This window comes from Anolis sagrei, chromosome 3, assembly GCF_037176765.1.
Source record: "Anolis sagrei isolate rAnoSag1 chromosome 3, rAnoSag1.mat, whole genome shotgun sequence".
NCBI lineage: Eukaryota > Metazoa > Chordata > Lepidosauria > Squamata > Dactyloidae > Anolis > Anolis sagrei.
Window position 1 is genome coordinate 251,838,575 of NC_090023.1, and position 20,142 is coordinate 251,858,716.

Sequence of the window (20,142 nt, forward strand, 5' to 3'; positions counted from 1 at the left end):
ACCTCGGACACCTCCCAAGTATGGATTGTTGATGTTGCCAAGTATGGATTGTCGACCAACCCCAGAGATCTCTCCGTTCTGAGGACCAAGATTTATTGAAAGTTCCCAGTTTTAAAACCTTGTGTCTAACAGCAACTAGACACAGAGCTTTTACAGTAGTGGCACCATCGCTCTGGAACACTCTGCCACCAGAAGTTGGTGCCTTGCGGGACTTATCAGCTTTCCGCAGGGCTTGTAAGATATATTTGTTTCAACAGGCTTTTGACCTTTGGTCTGTTGTTTTAATTTGTGTTAGATTTCAGTTTGTTTTGTAAGCCGCTCCAAGCCCTAGGGGAGTGGCGGCATATAAGTTTGAATAATAAATAAATAAATAAATAAAGTGTCTAGGACTGTGTGATATATCGGAAAATAATGCATGCAGATCCCAGTAGGTGGCCTTCTGCAGCTGGCCGATGGTAATTTTGTCAGCACATATTGTGTTTAAGTGCAGGCCAAGATCTTTAGGCACTGCACCCAGTGTGCCGATCACCACTGGGACCACCTTGACCGGCTTGTGCCAGAGTCTTTGCAGTTCGATCTTTAAATCCTCAAATCGTGTCAGCTTTTCCAGTTGTTTCTCTTCAATCCTGCTGTCACCTGAGATTGCAATATCGACAATCCATACTTTGTTTTTTAACATGATTGTGAGGTCAGGATTATTATTATTATTATTATTATTATTATTATTATTATTATATCTCCTGCATGCCATGAGTTTATATTTATTTATTTATTTATTTATTGTGTCAGAAGCAAATTGAGAATACAATCATAATACATAAAAAACCCCACAAACACAGTTAAAACTCTCCAGAGAAAAGGTAGAGAATGTGATGAGTATGTGAGAGATCCTTTGGTGGGATCTTCAAACTGTATTACCCTGACTTCAATGCACAGACCAGGCATTGGCATGGACCAACTTTGGCTTTCCCTCCAGGCATTTTGGACTTCAACTCTCACAAATCCCTAACAGCCAGTAGGCTGTTAGGGATTGTGGGAGTTGGAGTCCAAAACACCTGGAGCAGTGGTTCTCAAACTGGGGTCCCCAGATGTTTTTGGCCTTCAACTCCCAGAAATCCTAACAGCTGGTAAACTGGTTGGGATTCCTGGGAGTTGTAGGCCAAAAACATCTGGGGACCCCAGGTCGAGAACCACTGCAGAGGAAAAACCAAAGTTGGCCCATGCCTGGTCTTTACATTGAAGACTGGTTAATACAGTCTAACCCTAATAATAATAATATGAATACTAGAATCCTATCAGCCTGTGCATCTCTCAATTTGGGGAATATTTGGTAATATAGAAGGGGGAAAGTACATAGATAACAGTTGGGTTTGGAGAAGTACTGGCTGGTCTTGCACCAGTGTGTTTCACAATACGTGCCTACCATATAGTTCTGCAAACTGAAGGATGTGAGCTGATTAACACTGATGTGGTAATAGAGTTCGCATAGCTAAAACCTTGCTTTGAAAAAATCTAAAGATAATTGAGGAAGCTGCGCTAAACAGGAACATCTGGTTTAGGCTACACGGCAGCAACCTAAATATTTTGGTTTATCAGTGCAGAGATATCTTTTGGATATAGAAGCAACCCTCACTTGGATTCTCCATTTCGCCATTTTAGTGCGCTTTGGGTTAAGGCAGGAACAATAATCGTCCATGATCTGCATTATTGTGAGATAATTTGCCACGCATCCAACATTGTCACGCAAGATCTTTCCTCCGGTGGCACAGTGGGTTAAACCCCTGTGCCGGCAGGACTGAAGACCGACAGGTTGCAGGTTCGAATCCGGGGAGAGGTAGATGAGCTCCCTCTATCAGCTCCAGCTCCTCATACAGGGGCATGAGAGAAGCCTCCCAGAAGGATGATAAAAACATCAAATCATCCGGGCGTCCCCTGGGCAACGTCCTTGCAGGCAGCCAACTCTCTCAAACCAGAAGCGACTTGCAGTTTCTCAGGTCGCTCCTGACATGACAAAAAAAAAAGTGGCAAACTTCAACTCTTATTATCCATAAAAGTTCTTCTGAAAACTAAAAGCAGTTTATCTTCAAAATGCAGCTACATTTTCTCCTCCCCGCCTTTCTCTCTTTTATTCTAACTTTATCTTCCCCTCCATAAATTCTTTTTTAACTTTTGACGCAAGTCAAATGCATTGTGTTTTCATGTACAATTAGACCACTTAAGTTGTGAAATAGTTTCTGTTAGATCTGGATCTGAATTGTAATGAAATCCAAGCTGTATAATAAAACTTTATTTAATAACAAGACAACTTTATTTATATTCCGCCCAATCTTCCTGGAGGGCCTCGGGGCGGATTCCAGGCATAAAAGGCAAACATTCAATGCCCAAATACAACAATACATCCATAATAACCAAATAGAGCAACCCAACATATAAACAAAAATTATGACTTAACAACTAAAATTAAATTAAAAACGCAGCCAGACATAAGACAAAACATCAAACACTGAACAGAAGCATCAATTTCTCAGTTTCTTGAGGGCAAATATATTGATCATTGCTCAAGATATCTATTGAGCTGGTGGGGCGAACAAGGCATGAATATAGATGGTAGCTATTAATCAGACATATAATGGTAGTATTACCAACTCTTCTTCCTCCTCCTCGTAAGAAAGTCATCAAAGGTACATCTTGAAAGCGGGGAGGGAGGGGGCCATCCAGAGGTGGGGGGGCAGCCATGGAAAATGCCCCTTTTTTTCGCTTCCACCAGCTGTTTTTGGGACAGGGGTGGGACTGGGAGGAGGGCCTCCCCCGATGACCGCAATGTCCGAGTTGGTCTATAGTGGGAGATGCGATTTGTCAAATAGTTTGGACCCGAGCTATTTAGGGCTTTAAAGGTAAGATCCAGCATTTTGTACATATTTAGCCCGGAAGCAGACTGGCAGCCAGAGGAGCTGCAGCAGCATGGGAGCAGTTCTCTCTCTGAACATGGCTCCAGTTAGTAACTTGGCTGCCGATCTCTGAACCATTTGAAGCTTCTGAACTATCTTCAAAGGCAGCCCCACGTAGAGAGCATTGCAGTAGTCCAAACGGTATGTGACTAAGATGTGGACTACCATGACCAAGGCAGGCGTCTCAAGGTATGGGCGCAGCTGGCACACAAGTTTTAACTGTGCAAAGGTGCTCCTGGCCACCGCCGACACCTGGGGTTTGATGCCTTAGTAACATTTTTACTGGTATTTTATTTCCCCCTTTCACTCTTCATTTTCTAATGATTTATAAACTGTTAAAGGTTTCATGCAGAACAGTACAATTCAGGTTTGCTCAGAGAATAGCTCAACTGATTTCAAAATGACCTAACACCCTGATGGATGCATTTAGACTTGTGGTATCAGAAATAGGCTTGCCTTAGGGTTGCCATAGTTTGGAAACAACCCAAAAGCACCCCCTGAAGATGCAGGTTCGTAGATTGAGAGTGATCCTGGATTCATCATTGAGCCGGGAGCCCCAGGTTTCAGCGGTGGCCAGGGGAGCTTTTGCACAATTAAAACTTGGTATGATTGGTATGAGTTTTAATTGTTTATATGCTTATATTATTTATATTTTATGAGATGTGTTTTATTGTTACCTATGCAGCATTGAATTTTTGCCGGATTTGTAAACTGCCTTGAGTCCCTTCTTGGGTCGAGAAAGGCGGGGAAGAAATGAAGTAAATAAATAAATAAACTTGTGTGCCAATTCCCATACATTGGGAATTCAGACTTGGCAACAGTGATCCACACTTTTGCTACATCTGGAATAGACTACTGCAACACGCTCTACATGGGATTGCCTTTGAAGACTTCTCGGAAGCTTCAACTGGTCCAACGAGCAGTGGCCAGGCTGCTCACTGCAGCAGTGTACAGAGAGAGAACATCCCTCCTGTTATGTCAGGTCCACTGACTGCTAGTCTGCTACCAAGCACAATTCAAAGTGCTGGCTTTAGCCTATAAAGCCCTAAAAAGTCCTGGCCTTGCTTGCCTGTCCAAACGTATCTCCCTCTACGAATCTTGGAGATTAAGATTGTCTGGGGAGGCCCTTCTCTCAGTGCCGCCTCCTTCACAGGTGTGACTGGTGGGGACGAGAGACAAGGCCTTCTCAGTGTTGGCCCCTTGTCTGTGGAACTCCCTCCCCAGTGAAATTAGATCAGCTTCATTCCCTCCTGACCTTCAGAAGAAAAATGAAAACATGGCTTTGGGATCAAGCCTTTGGAGAATAGTTGTAGTGCAATAATAGATATGGAATATGTGCAATGAATTCTGGAATGGCCCCGGGTTACGATTGTGGATGATGTTATTTTAATAGCAATTGTAAAGTTTTAAAATGTTTAATATGTATTAATGTTAATTTTTAATTTAAATGTTAATTTGAATTGTATGTTAAGGCATTATTTATTTATTTACTGTATTTGTATACCTCCTTTCTCACCTCTGGGGGGACTCAAGGCGGTTTACAACATACTAATGGCAAAAATTCAAACATATAGTACACAACGAAATCACAATAACTAATTACTACATATAACTATGAGCATAAAATTGATTAAATAGTTGCTTATATGTAAATTGCCTATATGTGATGAGTATGTAATGAATAGTTGCCTATATATAAGCTGCCATGAGTGCCCTTCGAAGTTGAGAAAGGCAGGGTACAAATAGGGTAAACAAACAAACAAATAACAACATCAGAGAGTGGCCATTGAGAAGTAAGCTCCATTGACTTTGGTGCGACTTCCAATCAGGTTCATGCTTGCAGTGTCTTTCTATGTCAATCTAGTCAAAATGTTGTCTTGTTGAGACTTGGGATGGGAAGTGGAAAAAGAAAGTTCAGCTGCAGGACGGGCAGAATTGCAAAAATAATTTGTGCTTTAGGACAGAAAAACTCTTCTGTTTTCCTTTACTCGAATGACAATTCATGACAATTGAATTCAGTTCTTGTCTACTCAGAAGTAAACCCCACTGACTACGATGGAATGTAACGCCTCCTATACTCAGAATGAGCCCCTTTGGACTTCTTACTTACTGTGTAGATAAGGGGAAAGGATCTTATGAATGTGTATGTAGATTTCCTCCCTAAGTCAGGGTGGGAAAAGTGTGCAACCGGAGTGCTGTTCAAAGTTTTTACAGCAGAGTTTCCGTTGCCATCCCCATGTCACTTTGTAAATAGAATTGTGGCTTCTCCCTTCTTCAGCAACATGAACACTGATTTTCAAAACAACAAAAATTCTGGTTTTCATTTTTGTTGTTTTACCTGCATTTACATGTAATTTTTCTACCTCCTGAATAGATTATTTTATGTTCTGTCTCTGGGACATGTGGTGGTTGTAGAAGTGAAATGGAAGAATTAGGGCATGTTAAGACGTAACTTTCTTGACTTCAGAAGACGTGACTTTTCTAGCTTTTTCCTGTTTACTTTAACTTCTGAATCACTCCTTTCAGTGTCTAACAAATCAAAGACAGAGTTGAGTTCAGCAAGGATTATTATGAATATATGAATTGACCTGTATTATCTTCATAGGCAGGAAAAGATAGCACATGTAAAACATTTTGCAACCTCATTTTTTGAAAGAATATGAAGAACCAATTTGCTGCCGGGAACAATTCAAAGTGCTGACTTTGGCCTACAAAACCCTAATTGGTTCTGGTTCAACTTACCTGTCCGAACGCATCTCCCTTTATAAGCCAACAAGAGCTTTAACACCGGCTGGGGACGCCCTTCTCTCGATCCCACCGTCCTCTCGATCCCACCGTCCTTGCAAGCACGATTGGTGGGATGAGAGACGGCCTTCTCAGTGATGGCCCCTTGGCTGTGAAACTCCCTCCCTAGTGACATCAGGCAGGCCCCATTCTTCCTGGTCTTTAGAAAAAAGCTTAAGATCTGGCTTTGTACGCAGGCATTTGACGAATAGGATATTATGGCATTAGACTTCAACAGCCTGAGTAATAACTATGGATATTGGAAATGATTTTTTTTTTGTCGTGTCAGGAGCAACTTGAGAAACTGCAAGTTGCTTCTGGTGTGAGAGAATTGGCCGTCTGCAAGGACATTGCCCAGGGGACACCCAGATGATTTGATGTTTTTATCATCCTTGTGGGAGGCTTCTCTCATGTCCCCGCATGGGGAGCTGGAGCTGATAGAGGGAGCTCATCCACCTCTCCCCGGATTCGAACCTGCGACCTGTCGGTCTTCGTCCTGCCGGCACAAGGGTTTAACCCACTGCACCACTGGGGGCTCCTTATTGGAAATGATTATGGATAAGTACGAGATCAAGACTCTGCACTTTATATGGTTTTTAATCTGTTTTATTGTTTATGTGTTTTTTAACTGCTCACATGTTTTAACTGTTTTCATAATTGGATGGGGTGTGTCCATGCGGCATTGAATTTTGCCAGAGTTTGTAAGCCGCCTTGAGTCCCCTGCGGGGTGAGAAAGGCGGGGTAAAAATGAAGTATCTAAATAAATAAGAAGTAATAATAGAACTTTAGCATCACAGAACTGGAAGAGAGTGCTTAAGGCCATCATCTAGTCCAGTGGTTCTTAACCTGTGGGCAACAGACATGATTTAAAAAAAAAGATAAATTATGGTCTCGGCATAAACAACATTATGTAACTCAGGACGGTTCCAGACAGCGCTTTAGTGAGGGGCAAAAAATCCCGGGACTTCAGGAGAGGTCCATATATACATCTTGTTGTCCTGCCTCCATTGTCCAGACGTCATGTTTTGTTCCAAGATTTAGAGGCTCCCAATTTAGCCGTTGGAGGCAGGACTTCCCCTGGAAACCAGCAGTTTTTTTAAAACATCGCGGGATGAGGATATGTGAACATTTGGATATATGGCGAACCACAAAAGTTCCATTCTTTGTTTTGGCCAGAAAAACTTTTCCCTCCAGACATTTCATAAAGTACCTCCCACACTCATGGGATACAACCATTACTGCCCAAGTCATCAATACACAAACAGGAACACACATTTTTAAGCCAGGAACAGAACTTTGTCATTACTTTTTACAGACTGTCTGGCCATCTGTCCAGACAGATTTGGTTGTGGCATCAAACAACTCGGAGCTGTTCCTAGGTTACACATGGCTTTTCCTATTAGCCACCTGCATGACCTTGGCTCTCAGTATTTACATTCCTCTCTCCATGCACATCTATGTCCCAATAGCCAGTAGTAAGTTTTTCCTATTAACTGTACACATGTTATCAGCATACGCCCAATGAGGAACCAACATGTATAACCCAGCAACATCATCCTGTTGTTCCCTGACTCAAGTACACCATGAGACCTGTCTGCACAGATGGCCACACTACAAGGTCTGAGTAATTATAGTAATGATGACGTTCTGTTCCTGGTTTGAAAAGGTCTGTTCCTCTTTCATTGTGAACTAATTACTGTGAAAGTACTTGCTGCACCTCAGCAAAATTATAATGTCTTCAACTACATTTGGGGTCCTGCACATATACCTTTCACCTCTAGCAGCCTTTCATTTCCTTTCTTCGCTTCACATCTGCAAAATAAATTTAGTTAAAATGGAGGTTTTCTTTATTTATTGTGTCAGGGGCAACCAGACAATTGTACTACATTTCTAACAGAACAAAACAAACAAACAAACAGACAAAACACAAAGTTTGCAAGCTTGGTAGTTTGCAATGTCCTTTGACCAGTAGCTGGCCACTTGGAGTGCCTCTGGTGTTGCCGCAAGAAGGTCCTCTATTGTGCATGTGGCAGGGCTCAGGTTGCATTGCAGCAGGTGGTCTGTAGTTTGCTCTTCTCCGCACTCGCATGTTGTGGATTCCACTTTGTAGCCCCATTTCTTAAGGTTGGCTCTGCATCTCGTGGTGCCAGAGCGCAGTCTGTTCAGTGCCTTCCAAGTCGTCCAGTTTTCTGTGTGCCCAGGGGGGAGTCTCTCATTTGGTATCAGACATTGGTTGAGGTTCTGGGTTTGAGCCTGCCACTTTTGGACTCTTGCTTGCTGAGGTGTTCCAGCGAGTATCTCTGTAGATCTTAGAAAACTATTTCTTAATTTAAGTCGTAAAATGGAGGCGATAAGTCTTGATTCACATATGCATGCAAATGTCTCAGTAACCTGCATGAGCCAAGGATTTATAGTCAAATAGATGAAAACAACAAAAGGCCGACCCATGGTACCATAAGGACTAACAAGTTGTATATGAGTCAGGTTTATTTGGACTGCAGCCCACATCATCAGCAAAACAGCAACTAAAGTAAAAAATGGTCATTTAACCTGTTCCTTCTGCAAGATGTCAATACTTCACATCTGCCCACCTGTCTTAGAAACAGCCAAACAGGTGAATTGGCACCTTTGAAAGACACTGCATTTGGCACGATAGTCTGCAACACTTTCAGCCGTCCAAGTCATCAGGTGAGGTTGCAATCATTCAGTGATGACTGTCCAGTATATCGATGAATTCATCATTCATATTTTTTTTTGTCATGTCAGGAGCGACTTGAGAAACTGCAAGTCACTTCTGGTGTGAGAGAATTGGCTGTCTGCAAGGACGTTGCCCAGGGGACGCCCGGATGATTTTGATGTTTTTATCATCCTTGTGGGAGGCTTCTCTCATGTCCCTGCACGAGGAGCTGGAGCTGATAGAGGGAGCTCATCCACCTCTCCTTGGATTCGAACCTGCGACCTGTCAGTCTTCAGTCCTGCCGGCACAGGGGTTTAACCTACTGCGTCACTGCAGTACAGCAACAATTGAGTTCGAGAGCAAATCAAGCCTGAAATCTTACTAAAAGTGAACACAACTTCGTTGTGGCTGTTTTATTTTGGACATATCATGAGATGATGTGACTTACCAGGAAAGACAACAAGGCTTGGTAAGGTCAAAAGCAGTAGAAAAAGACTGTGTTATAGGTGGATTGAGTCATTTTTCTGCCACAAACTTTATTAAACAGGTGTAGGATGAAGTTCCTCTTCCCAGGAGAAAATTTTTGCCTTCTACTCAAGTGTCGCCTTCTTTTTAGAAACTAACCCATCGGGAACAAGCATCAAAAACCCAGGAATAAACCACGATCAAAAAATCCCGTGATCTCCAATTGCAGGGACGTACTGACCTACGAATATCTGGATATTTGGCTAAAACCCGCAATGTTCCCACACCTGGAAATCTTGCATTTTTTGCCTTTTGTTGTGATTACTTCCGGGTTTACAGAGAACGGCGTCTGGTGTCACATTGCCAGGGCTCTACCTTATTTAGGTAGAGATGAATCAAACTCCCAGTTTTATCGAATAGTTTAATTAAAACAGCACTTACTTGCTGGCTGCTTTAATAGACCAAAACATAAAACATAAAGATAGCACTCAGCTACAGAATAAACAAAAACGGATATGAAAAATAACTTTGTAGTCAAAAGGGTCCAATCCAGTAATCAAACGCCGAGAGTTCAATAACAGAGTCCAGGGATCAAAAGCCTATACCATAGTCAAAAGCCAGTCCAAAGGTTCAAGGTTCCAGGGTTCTAAGATTACAGGAGACAAGTCAGGATACCAAAAATCCAACAGACCTGGGGGGGGGGGGGGGGACCAGCAGCAACCACCACCAAAATGCAACAGATACTTTCCCTCCAAACATAAGTCTCAAAGTTAGCTCCTTAAATCCAGTAACACCCAGCTGCAACCCATCTCCTGCACACCTCCACCCTTCATTGCTTTTACCTGTAAACTGTTATTTACAAACTACTCAGCCCTTTAGAACCAAGACTTACATTAACCCTTTTATCACCAACTGCCAGGTCTACCACCACCAACCACCATCAACTATGGAATGCATGTCATCTGGCTACCCTCCAGATTGCTGTGGGAGCTCCTGGGATGAAGGTCCTGTGTGGATGGGCCCTCAGTGGAAGCTCATCCATGCCTTCAAAAGTACAGAAATTTAATGTTCCCATTTCAAATCCACTTGATGATTTTAAGCTACAAAATAACATTACTCTGATTGTAGCAATCCACATAAATAAAATGACTGTCATGTTTTGACCTTCTAAATTGCATTTCACTGCAAGCCAAGCCTTTTAGGCTTAGTGATCACATTTAAAAAAGAGAGAAAGAATGAGGAACACAACAGAAAAAAACAACCTCATAATACAAATGCTGACACCAAGTTAGCTGAAAACAACTGTTTGAGTCAGAGGTGATTGGGACCAGGTCTTTTGCTGGATTAAAAGTGGCATTATTCAAGCATTAATGCTACTGTTGGCTTTCCTGCTGACTGCAGAGCCTGGTGGGTTGGATAAGCAAGGTTGCACTCTCCCAAATCAATGACTTGGTAACGCACTGCCTACCTCATAATGTTCTGCCGCACAATGAAGCACAACTAGCTGACAGATCAAGAAAGCAGATCAGTATCTTCACAGGTGTGGTTGTGATTCCCTAATTAAGAATCTGATCTAAGAATATAAGCATTTTCTTTTGGCTCTACATCTCTGGCTATCAATCAGGAAACATGTTGCTAATGGAGTGCCACGCAGATCTTCCTTGGGTTCAGTGTTATTCAACATTTTGTAACTCACTTGAATGAAGGAATAGAAAGCATACTTATCAAATTTGGATGTGAGTGAGACTACCAAGAGCTGCAGGGTATATTTCAGAGGAAGGAACTGACAAAACCAGTTCTGTGTTTCTCTTGTCTAAGAAAACCCTATAAAATCCATAGTCACCATGAGTCACCTGATGGTGGAGGCTCCTTCTTTGGAGGCTTTTAAGCAGAAGCTGGATGGCCATCTGTCGGGGGTGCTTTGAACACAATTGTCCTGCTTCTTGGCAGGGGGTTGGATTGGATGGCCCACAAGGTCTCTTCCAACTCTATGATTGCCTGGGATTTATAATTTACCTACAATCAAAGAGCATTCTGAACTCCACCAACAATGGAAATGAACCAAACTTGGAACACAGAACTCTCATGACTGAGAGAATTTACTGGAAGGGTTTGGTGGGCATTGACCTTGCGTTTTGCAGTTGTAGTTCACCTACATGCAGAGAGCACTGTGAACTGAAACAATGATGGATATGGACCAAACTTGGCGCGGATACTCAATATGCCCAAATATGAACACTGGTGGAGTTTGGGGGAAATAGACCTTGACATTTGGGAGTTGTAGTTGCTGAGATTTATAGTTTACCTACAATCAAAGAGCATCCTGAGCTCCACCAACAATGGAATTGAACCAAACTTGGCACACAGAACTCTCATGACTAAGAGAAAATACTGGAAGGGTTTGGTAGGCATTGACCTTGAGTTTTGGAGTTGTAGTTCACCTACATCCAGAGAGCACTGTGCACTGAAACAATGATAGATCTAGACCAAACTTGGCACGAATACTCAATATGCCGAAATGTGAACACTGGTGGAGTTTGGGGAAAATAGACCTTGATATTTGGGAGTTGTAGTTGCTGGGATTTATAGTTTACATACAATCAAAGAGCATCCCGAACTCCACCAACAATGGAATTGAACCAAACTTGGAACACAGAACTCTCATGACTAAGATAATATACTGGAAGGGTTTGGTGGGCATTGACCTTGAGTTTTGCAGTTGTAGTTCACCTACATCCAGAAAGCACTGTGAACTGAAACAATGATGGATCTGGACCAAACTTGGCACGGATACTCAATATGCCCAAATGTGAACACTGGTGGAGTTTGGGGAAAATAGACTTTGACATTTGGGAGTTGTAGTTGCTGGGATTTATAGTTCACGTACAATTACAGCAGGAGGAGAGCTTTTGATAGGAGGATTCATCACCTTTTTCCAAAAAGAAAGAGAAGGACAGGCAGAGAGATCTTCAGCCTTCTCTGCCAAAGGGGTTCCAGGACCATCAGAAATATATATATATATATATTCTGATGGTCTTTGGTGACCCCTATGAAACCTCCTTGCAACCCGCCCCCAGAGGTCCTGACCCCCAGGTTGAGCAACGCTATGCTAGAAAGATTTTTGAAAACTCTCACACAGAACTGAAAGTAATGCAACCATGGAGTAGCAATCCAGTCTGCTCGGGAAGTAACGGGTCAGTTTTCCATGAGAAGCCTCTTCCCACCAGGGCTTTGAATCTTTCATTCCTCTCCCTTGTTATGCATTCCTTCCCATAATTTTATTAAGGGAAAAATAAACTTCTGCCTATGGACACTCCTGTGAGATGAGAGTGGGTGGGAATCTATTTCTGTGAGCAGGGTTTGCCTGCTGTTTCCTCCCGGCAAGAGTAAGGGTCAGGCACTGAGGTAGTTCACAACCAATGCTTACCCATGAACTGATTGACAGCAGTAAGACAGGCAGGGCTCCTCTCAGTTTTGGGGATCTGTGTCCCTCCTTTAGTCTCCAGTGAATTTTAGTACAACACGACCCCTATATCCACAAGGAATGTGTTTCCAGACTTTGTGTGGATACGTGAAATCATGAATAATCTAGCAAACTACTGAAAAGAGTAAGTTGTGACCTAGGAATACCTGAGTGATTCTGTTTCTGCCATCTGCTTCTCTGGCCCTGGAACTCAACAAAAAAGCTCCTGTTTTGTAGCAGGTTTCCTATGAGGGGGACATTAAAAATACTTAGAAAGGACCTCTTTTGTTAGATGTGGATAACTGAAACTGTGGATATTGATCCCAGGAATCCTGGGGTCATATTACCTATCGTGTCAGAAGCGAATTGAGGGTACAGTTATCATGAATTTAAAAACACAAACAAAGTTAAAAACTTAACATTATACTCAATGTCCTTTGACCAGAAACTGGCCACTTGGAGTGCCTCTGCTGTTGCTATAAAGTCCTTCATTGTGCATGTGGCAGGGCTCACGGTGCATTGTAGTAAGTGGTCTGTGATTTGCTCTTCTCCACACTCGCATGTCATGGACCACTTTGTAGCCCCATTTCTTAATGTTGGCTCTGCATCTCGTTGTGCCAGAGCGCTGTCTGTTCAGCACCTTCCAAGTTGGCCAGTCTTCTGTATGCTGAGGAGGGAGTCTCTCATCCAGTATCAGCCACTGATTGAAGTTCCAGGGTTTAGCCTGCCATTTTTGGACTCTCGCTTGCTGAGGTGCTCCTGCGAGTATCTCTGTAGATCTTAGGAAGCTATTTCATGATCCAAGGCGTTGGTGTTCTGGCTGATATGAATGGCCGGAGATGTCAGTGCCTTTCATTACTGGCTGCTACTTACCACCGGATATCAGGTGGTGCAATACCGGCTGAACAGTATACTTTCTCCAATGGTGTAAGGCATAGACATCCTGTGATAATGTGGCATGTTTCATTAAGAGCTGCATCCACTGTTTTAGCATGGTAAGATGTATTCCACACTGGGCATGTGTACTCAGCAGCAGAGTAGCAATGCACAAGGCAGATGTCTTCACTGTGTCTGATTGTGATCCCCAGGTTGTACAGTATGATCCTGGGGTCATAGAGTACAAAGTTTCAAAAGACCAGGAAGACCTGATTTGGCAGCCGTGACCTGTATGTATGAGCCAATAGTGCAACATGACTGCTAGAATACGGAAATAATCTTGGCCTAGATTAACAAAAGCCCAGGTCATGAAAGATGATACTTCTGCGTTCTTCATTACTCAGATTGTATGAGTAATGAGTAATGAACCCTGGGGCAGCCTAGTTTTAAGACTCCCTTCCATTAAAAGTGTATTTGATTGAACCCCATCACAATTTGGTTTGCAATATTCATTCTTGTAACAGCTGAAAAGAGCAAGGATGCCATATTAACGCGGTATGATTAAGTCCTGAAGGATGCTAGGAAAACAAAGATAACTTTTTAAAGAAATGGTGTTGGATCCTTTTTGTGAGTAGTATTAAATCCAGCAGCGTTTTGTTATCTATCTATCTATATATAAATGCTCTGTGCATAATGAGTACCTTTTTAAAAAAAGAACCAGTGAACGAAATCACACCAAATTTGGCAACAAAATGTATCACAACACAAGGAGTGACCATCACTCAAAAAATTATGATTTTGTCATTTGGGAGTTGTAGTTACTGGAATTTATAGTTCACCTACAATCAAAGAGTATTCTGAACTCCATCAACGATGGAATTGAACCAAACTTGGCACACAGAACTCCCATGACCAATAGAAAATACTGGAAGGGTTTGGTGGGCATTGACCTTGAGTTTGGGAGTTGTAGTTCACCTACATCCAGAGAGTACTGTGGACTCAAACAATGACGGATCTGGACCAAACTTGGCACAAGCACTCAATACGCCCAAATATGAACATAGATGGAGTTTGGGGGAAATAGACCTTGACATTTGGGAGTTGTAGACACTGGGATTCACAGTTCACCTACAATTAAAGAGCATTCTGAACCCCACAAACGACAGAATCAGGGCAAACTTCCCACACAGAACACCCACAACCAACAGAAAATACTTAAGGCCATCCAATCCAACTCCCTTCATCAGGGCAAGAAAATGTAATCAAAGTCCTCCTGACAAAGAGCCACCCAGCCATATAGATAGATATAATTCACACACACACACACACACACAGAGATAGAGTATCATAGCTTTGAAAGGGACCCTTAAAGAAGGACAATGATATGTTGCATGTTCCAGGGTGGGCAAACCAGACACTCTCCACATCAACACAGACAAAGAAACAGCAAGAAATGCTGTTTACACACAAGCATAAAGAAATTACAAATATTAGAAACCAACACTTTCTCATTACTTTATTTTCCATATCAACAGACTGGGCCACAGCAACGCGTGGCAGGGGACAGCTAGTATTGTTTATAGTTTGTTTTTTTCATATCAGGAACAACTTGAGAAACTACAAGTCACTTCTGGTGTTAGAGAGTTGGCTGTCTGCAAGGACGTTGCCCAGGGGATGGCCGGATGTTTTGATATTTTACCATCCTCGTGGGAGCGTCTCTCATGTAGTGGTGTGGGGAAAACAGCTAACACTTTTATGTGTGCGTAAGTATGCATATGATAGTCCCACAGTTGAGGAATTCTCCACCAGGAGTGAAAAATCATGCTTTCAATTGTCAGGTCTTTTTGCTCCGTGAAAATGTTTCTATTCTGATAGGTTTTTAATGTGTGTTTTGACTGCGGCTGTAATGTGTGTATTTCTATCGCTACATTTATGGATTGCTTGATGTATGACTATCAGTAAAAATGGGTCAAAACAGAGTTTTAATCAATCAAATAAGATAAAGGTAAAGGTTTCTCCTTGACATTAAGTCTAGTCGTGTCCGACTCTGGGGGTTGATGCTCATCTCCATTTCTAAGCTGAAGAGATGGCGTTGTCCGTAGACACCTCCAAGGTCATGCGGCTAGCATAACTGCATGGAGTACCGTTACCTTCCCACAGAAACGGTCCCTATTGATCTACTCACATTTGCACGTTTTCGAATTGCTAGGTTGGCAGAAGCTGGGGCTTCTGGATTTGAACTGCTGGATTTGAACTCCACTCCCTGGATTTGAACTACTGACCTTTTGGTCAGCAAGTTCAGCAGCTCATCAATTTAACCCGCTGCACCACTAGGCGGCCTCTAATCAATCAGAAAGCTCACAAAAATTCAAATCACAACAATTATACAGTGGGTTGTAGGTTTTTTCGGGTTATATGGCCATGTTCTAGAGGCATTCTCTCCTGACGTTTCTCTCCTGAACTTGGTCATATAACCCGAAAAAAACCCTACAACAACCCAGTGATTCCCAGCCATGAAAGCTTTCGACAATACATTGAACAATTATACAGTATAATATATCTCCAAAACAGTATAGCCGCTGAAGATTGGATTATATGACAAAATGAAATTTTCCCATGCAGTTTTAGGTAATTGTGTGTTCAGAATTTCTAAATAGCTAACATTGCTCTATCTTTTCTTGTAGGTATGAACCAGAAATAATGTTCACCCCATTTGAAAAAATGGCTGCTATCTTCTGTGAGGATTATTCCTTTCTTCGTCTTCAGCATGGACACATCTTCCCTTCCTCGGAGGCTAGCGGAGCTCTTCTGCTTATCATGCTGGGAAAAGTCATGCTCAATCTATACGTTTTGCGAGTCAAAAAACAGACTCTCCGTGAGAGTTTTTTGAGCTACTTTTGCATTTCACTAGCCTTTTTTGACTTGTTGCTTCTTGTGACGATGGCTTTCATCTCTTACTTTCAGAACTTTATGCTTTGGGGTACTCGCTTCACCGAGTATCATATTTGCCTCTTGGCTCAGATCGCAGCCTTAACCTACGGGATCTTACATTATCCAGTTTTTTTGGTTGCTGGTTTGGACTACTACATTACAATAACTCAAACTTCGAAGTCTCATAATCGGTGTTGGACATTGCTGTATACCTCTGCCGTCGTCTTCACATGGATTTTGGTTCTTTATTATGTCCTTTCAGGCAGCTCCACGGGGCTTGATGCAAAAAATCACGTTTCGAATTCTCGGTGTCCTTTATCCGCCAGCAGCCAGAGTTTCTGGCTTTCACTAGGAATGCTCTTCATAATTTGCCTGGTTCTTGTATTCTGTTGGTCGGACATTGTGCATATGGTACTATCGATTACGTTAATTTCCTTTGAGAGACAGACTGTTTTTTTCTTCCCTTACATGACTGAGTGTAGCCCTAAGGATCACACAAAGCACCTCCTGACAAGACTCTTCATCTGTTTTATGGGCACTTGGGCACCATTTGTTTTCTTTCAAACCCTCATCGTGTTACTTGGTGCTCAGATTCCTGCATATATAGAAATGAATGTTCCCTGGCTTTATTTTGTCAATAGTTTTCTTATTGCAGTCATGTGTTGGGTGAGGCGGCAGCACATTGAGCTGAAAGAGGAGTCTTGGGATGTGGATCCATTCGTAAGCTGGAAATTCTGTTTCGTCCCTTTTAACTACCAAGATGCAAACGAAACTCCAAAGCCTGTTTCTGAAATTGTAGTCTATTAACAAGCTGTTGCGGGAGAACCATGTTTAATTATTACATTATTTTGGGGAGGCTTTGTTATTTATGTTATGTTTATGGACTTACGCAAAAACACATGAGTGCAGCTGGTTAGAAAACAGTATGTGCCAGTGTGTAATTTGGGTACGTTTGGGGCAACATAATGAAATGCTGTTATTCTTCCAGTTGGATTTGCAGTATACGTATCTATTGCAAAATAAATGAATGGTGTTTGTAATAACTGAATTTGTTGTCTAAGGCTTTCATGGTTGGAATCACTGGGTTGCTGTGAGTTTTCTGAGCTGTATGGCCATGTTCCAGAAGCATTCTCTCCTGGTGTTTCACTCACATCTATGGCAGGCACCCTCAGAAGTTGTGAGGTCTGTTGGGAACTAGGCAAGTGGGGTTATATCTGTGGAATGATGTCCAGGGTGTGAGAAAGAACTCTTGTCTGTTTGAGGCAAGTGTGAATGTTGCAATTGGCCACCTTGATTAGCACCAAATGGCCTTGCAGCTACAAAGCCTGGCTGCTTTCTGCCTGGGGGGTCCTTTGTTGGGAGGTGTTAGCTGGCCCTGATTATTTCATGCCTGCAATTCCAACAAAGGATCCTCCCAGGAAGGAAGCAGCCAGGCTTTGAATAATAATCTTTTATTTGTACCCAACCACCAACTCCCCAAAGGGACTCAGGACGGCTCATAGAAGCACTCAAAATGCCACATGCAGACAACAAAACGTAAGTATATATACGATGACATAAGTATAATCATAAAATCTCATTTATAAAATCATAAAAATTTGAAAATTACAAAATTCCTAAAACGCAGTGGAAGCTGCAAGGCCAATCAATGCTAATCAAAGTGGCCAATTGCAACATTCACACTTACCTCAAACAGACATGAGTTCTTTCTCCCACCCTGGACATTATTCCACAGGCATATAAACCCCACTTGCCTAGTTTTCAACAGACAACCGTTGAGGAAGCCTGCCATAGGCATGGGTGAAACGTCAGGAGAGAATGCTTCTGGAACATGGCCCAGAAAACTCACAGCAACCCAATAACTAAATTTCCTTATTTACAACCAAGGGTTCATCCAACAAGGAATGATCAAGCAAAAACAGCCAGTAAGCTCTATGGAAATCAAAGAGACATGTAACTAAATGTGGTATATACTCACTTCCCAGTGAACTATGCTACAGATAAATAACTTGAAAGCAGCTCTCAGAAGGATGAAACAAAGCAAGGGGAAAGGTGGGAAATGGAATTCGAAAGATATGTCTATGAACTGCAGCAACAGCAACTCGAAGGCCCATCGTCTTCAATGTCTGCCAGCATGATGTAGAGGTTTAGGTACTGGAATTTGGAGAACAGGATTAGAATTCCCACTTGGCCATGAAAACCCACTGAGTGGCCTTGGATAAGTCAGCCTCAGAAGAAAAGCAAAGGCAACCCCACCTTGAACAGATCTTGCCAAGAAAACACTGTAGTAGGGTTGACTTAGGGTCGCCACAAGTCGGAAATGACTTGAAAGCACACAACAATAACATTGCTGCAATATTTGAATTTGCAAAATGGAATTTAAATGAGGCCAAAGCACATTACAACAAATGCATACACAAGCTTATGAATACAGGAACAAATAAAGGCCCATTTCCCCAAAGGCATTCTAGGCTTTTAAGTCTGCGTCAGGCAAAACCACTCGAAAACATGCTTACACACAAAGCAGTTACAAACGATAAGCTCCAACTTAGCAAAATGTGCATCTTAAAGATAAGTCCCTAAAGAACTCCTTTTGTGGAAATATACAACTCCTGATTGTAGATTCAGTTGCCCCGGACTTGTGGCATAAAAATGTAAGATGAGCCATCAAGCCCTTCTATAATCCAGTAAAAGTTCACTCCATAACCAGGATATAAGCACAACAGGATTGTCTAGAAGCATATAGTGTCTGGTACTGGAGGTACAATAAAGCAATTGCTTTTGTTATTTTGGTTTTTTTTGCAAATCTCTTGGGAATTTTTCCCCTGTAAATCTCTTGGTAAGACAGGCAGACAAATGTCAGCATGCTGGAAGAAGTAAGGCCACCACCATTGAAGTGAGGCTCCTCCACCATCAACTCCGCTGGACCAGCCACATTGTCCAAATGCCCGACCACCATCTCCCCAAGCTGTTGCTCTACTCCAAACTCAAAAATGTGAAACAGAATGTAAAGATGGGCTTAAAGCCGACCTTAAAAACTGGCATAGACACCAAGGACTGGGAAGCCCTGGCCCTTGAGCACTCTAACTGGAGGTCAGCTGTGACCAGCAGTGCTACAGAATTCAGAGGCACGAAAGGGAGAAAGGTGCCAAGAGGAAGGCACGCCAAGTCAACCCTGATCAGGACCGCCTTCCGTCTGGAAACCGATATTCTCACTGAGGGAGAATATGCGGATCAAGAATAGGGCTCCACAGCCACCTACAGACATACCACCAAGACACCACATCTGGAAAACCATCATCCTCGAGCTACAAGGGATTGCCTAAGTAAGTAAAGCAATTGCTGTAGCAAATACAAAGCCAGATCTTCCACAAGGTTGGGCAATGGGTTGTATTTGTCATCAGAATTGGGAACAAGTATCCCATCCTCCCCACTGCTGCTCCTCACCAGCATGCTGGAAGAAGCAAAGACCACCAGCATCGAAGCAATGGTTCTCCATCATCAACTCCGCTGGACCGGCCACGTTGCCTAGATGCCTGACCACTGTCTCCCAAAGCAGTTGCTCTACTCCGAACTCAAGAACGGAAAACGGAGTGTTGGTGGACAGGAAAAGAGATTTAAATATGGGCTCAAAGCCAACCTTAAAAACTCTGGCATAGACAGTGAGAACTGGGAAGCCCTGGCCCTTGAGCACTCCAGCTGGAGGTCAGCTGTGACCAGCAGTGCTGCAGAATTTGAAGAGGCATAAATGGAGGGTGAAAGAGAGAAACGTGCCAAGAGGAAGGCGCGTCAAGCCAACCCTGACCGAGACCGCCTCCCACCTGGAAACCAATGTCCTCACTGTGGGAGAAGATGCAGGTCAAGAATAGGGCTCCACAGCCACCTACAAACCCACCTCCAGGACACCGAACTTGGAGGACCATCATCCTCGGACTACGAGGGATCGCCTAAATAAGTAAGTAAGTAAGCTCCTCACCTATCTATCTATCTATCTATCT

At 42.7% G+C, this 20,142-nt stretch overlaps 1 protein-coding gene across 2 annotated transcripts in view; it reads left to right on the forward strand.

Moving 5' to 3' along the window:
* Positions 1–17,192, forward strand: part of GPR160 (G protein-coupled receptor 160) — a 19,891-nt gene extending 2,699 nt beyond the window's left edge. The window contains exons 2-3 of one of the 2 annotated variants that reach the window (XM_067466331.1): positions 14,816–14,976; positions 15,898–17,192. In XM_067466331.1, coding sequence (XP_067322432.1) covers positions 14,888–14,976; positions 15,898–16,951 — 1,143 coding nt within the window. In that variant the 5' untranslated portion in view covers positions 14,816–14,887 and the 3' untranslated portion in view covers positions 16,952–17,192. The remainder of the gene's footprint in view (positions 1–14,815; positions 14,977–15,897) is intronic. The other variant, XM_060766771.2, reaches the window with a different exon arrangement.
* The last annotated feature ends 2,950 nt before the right edge of the window (positions 17,193–20,142 follow it).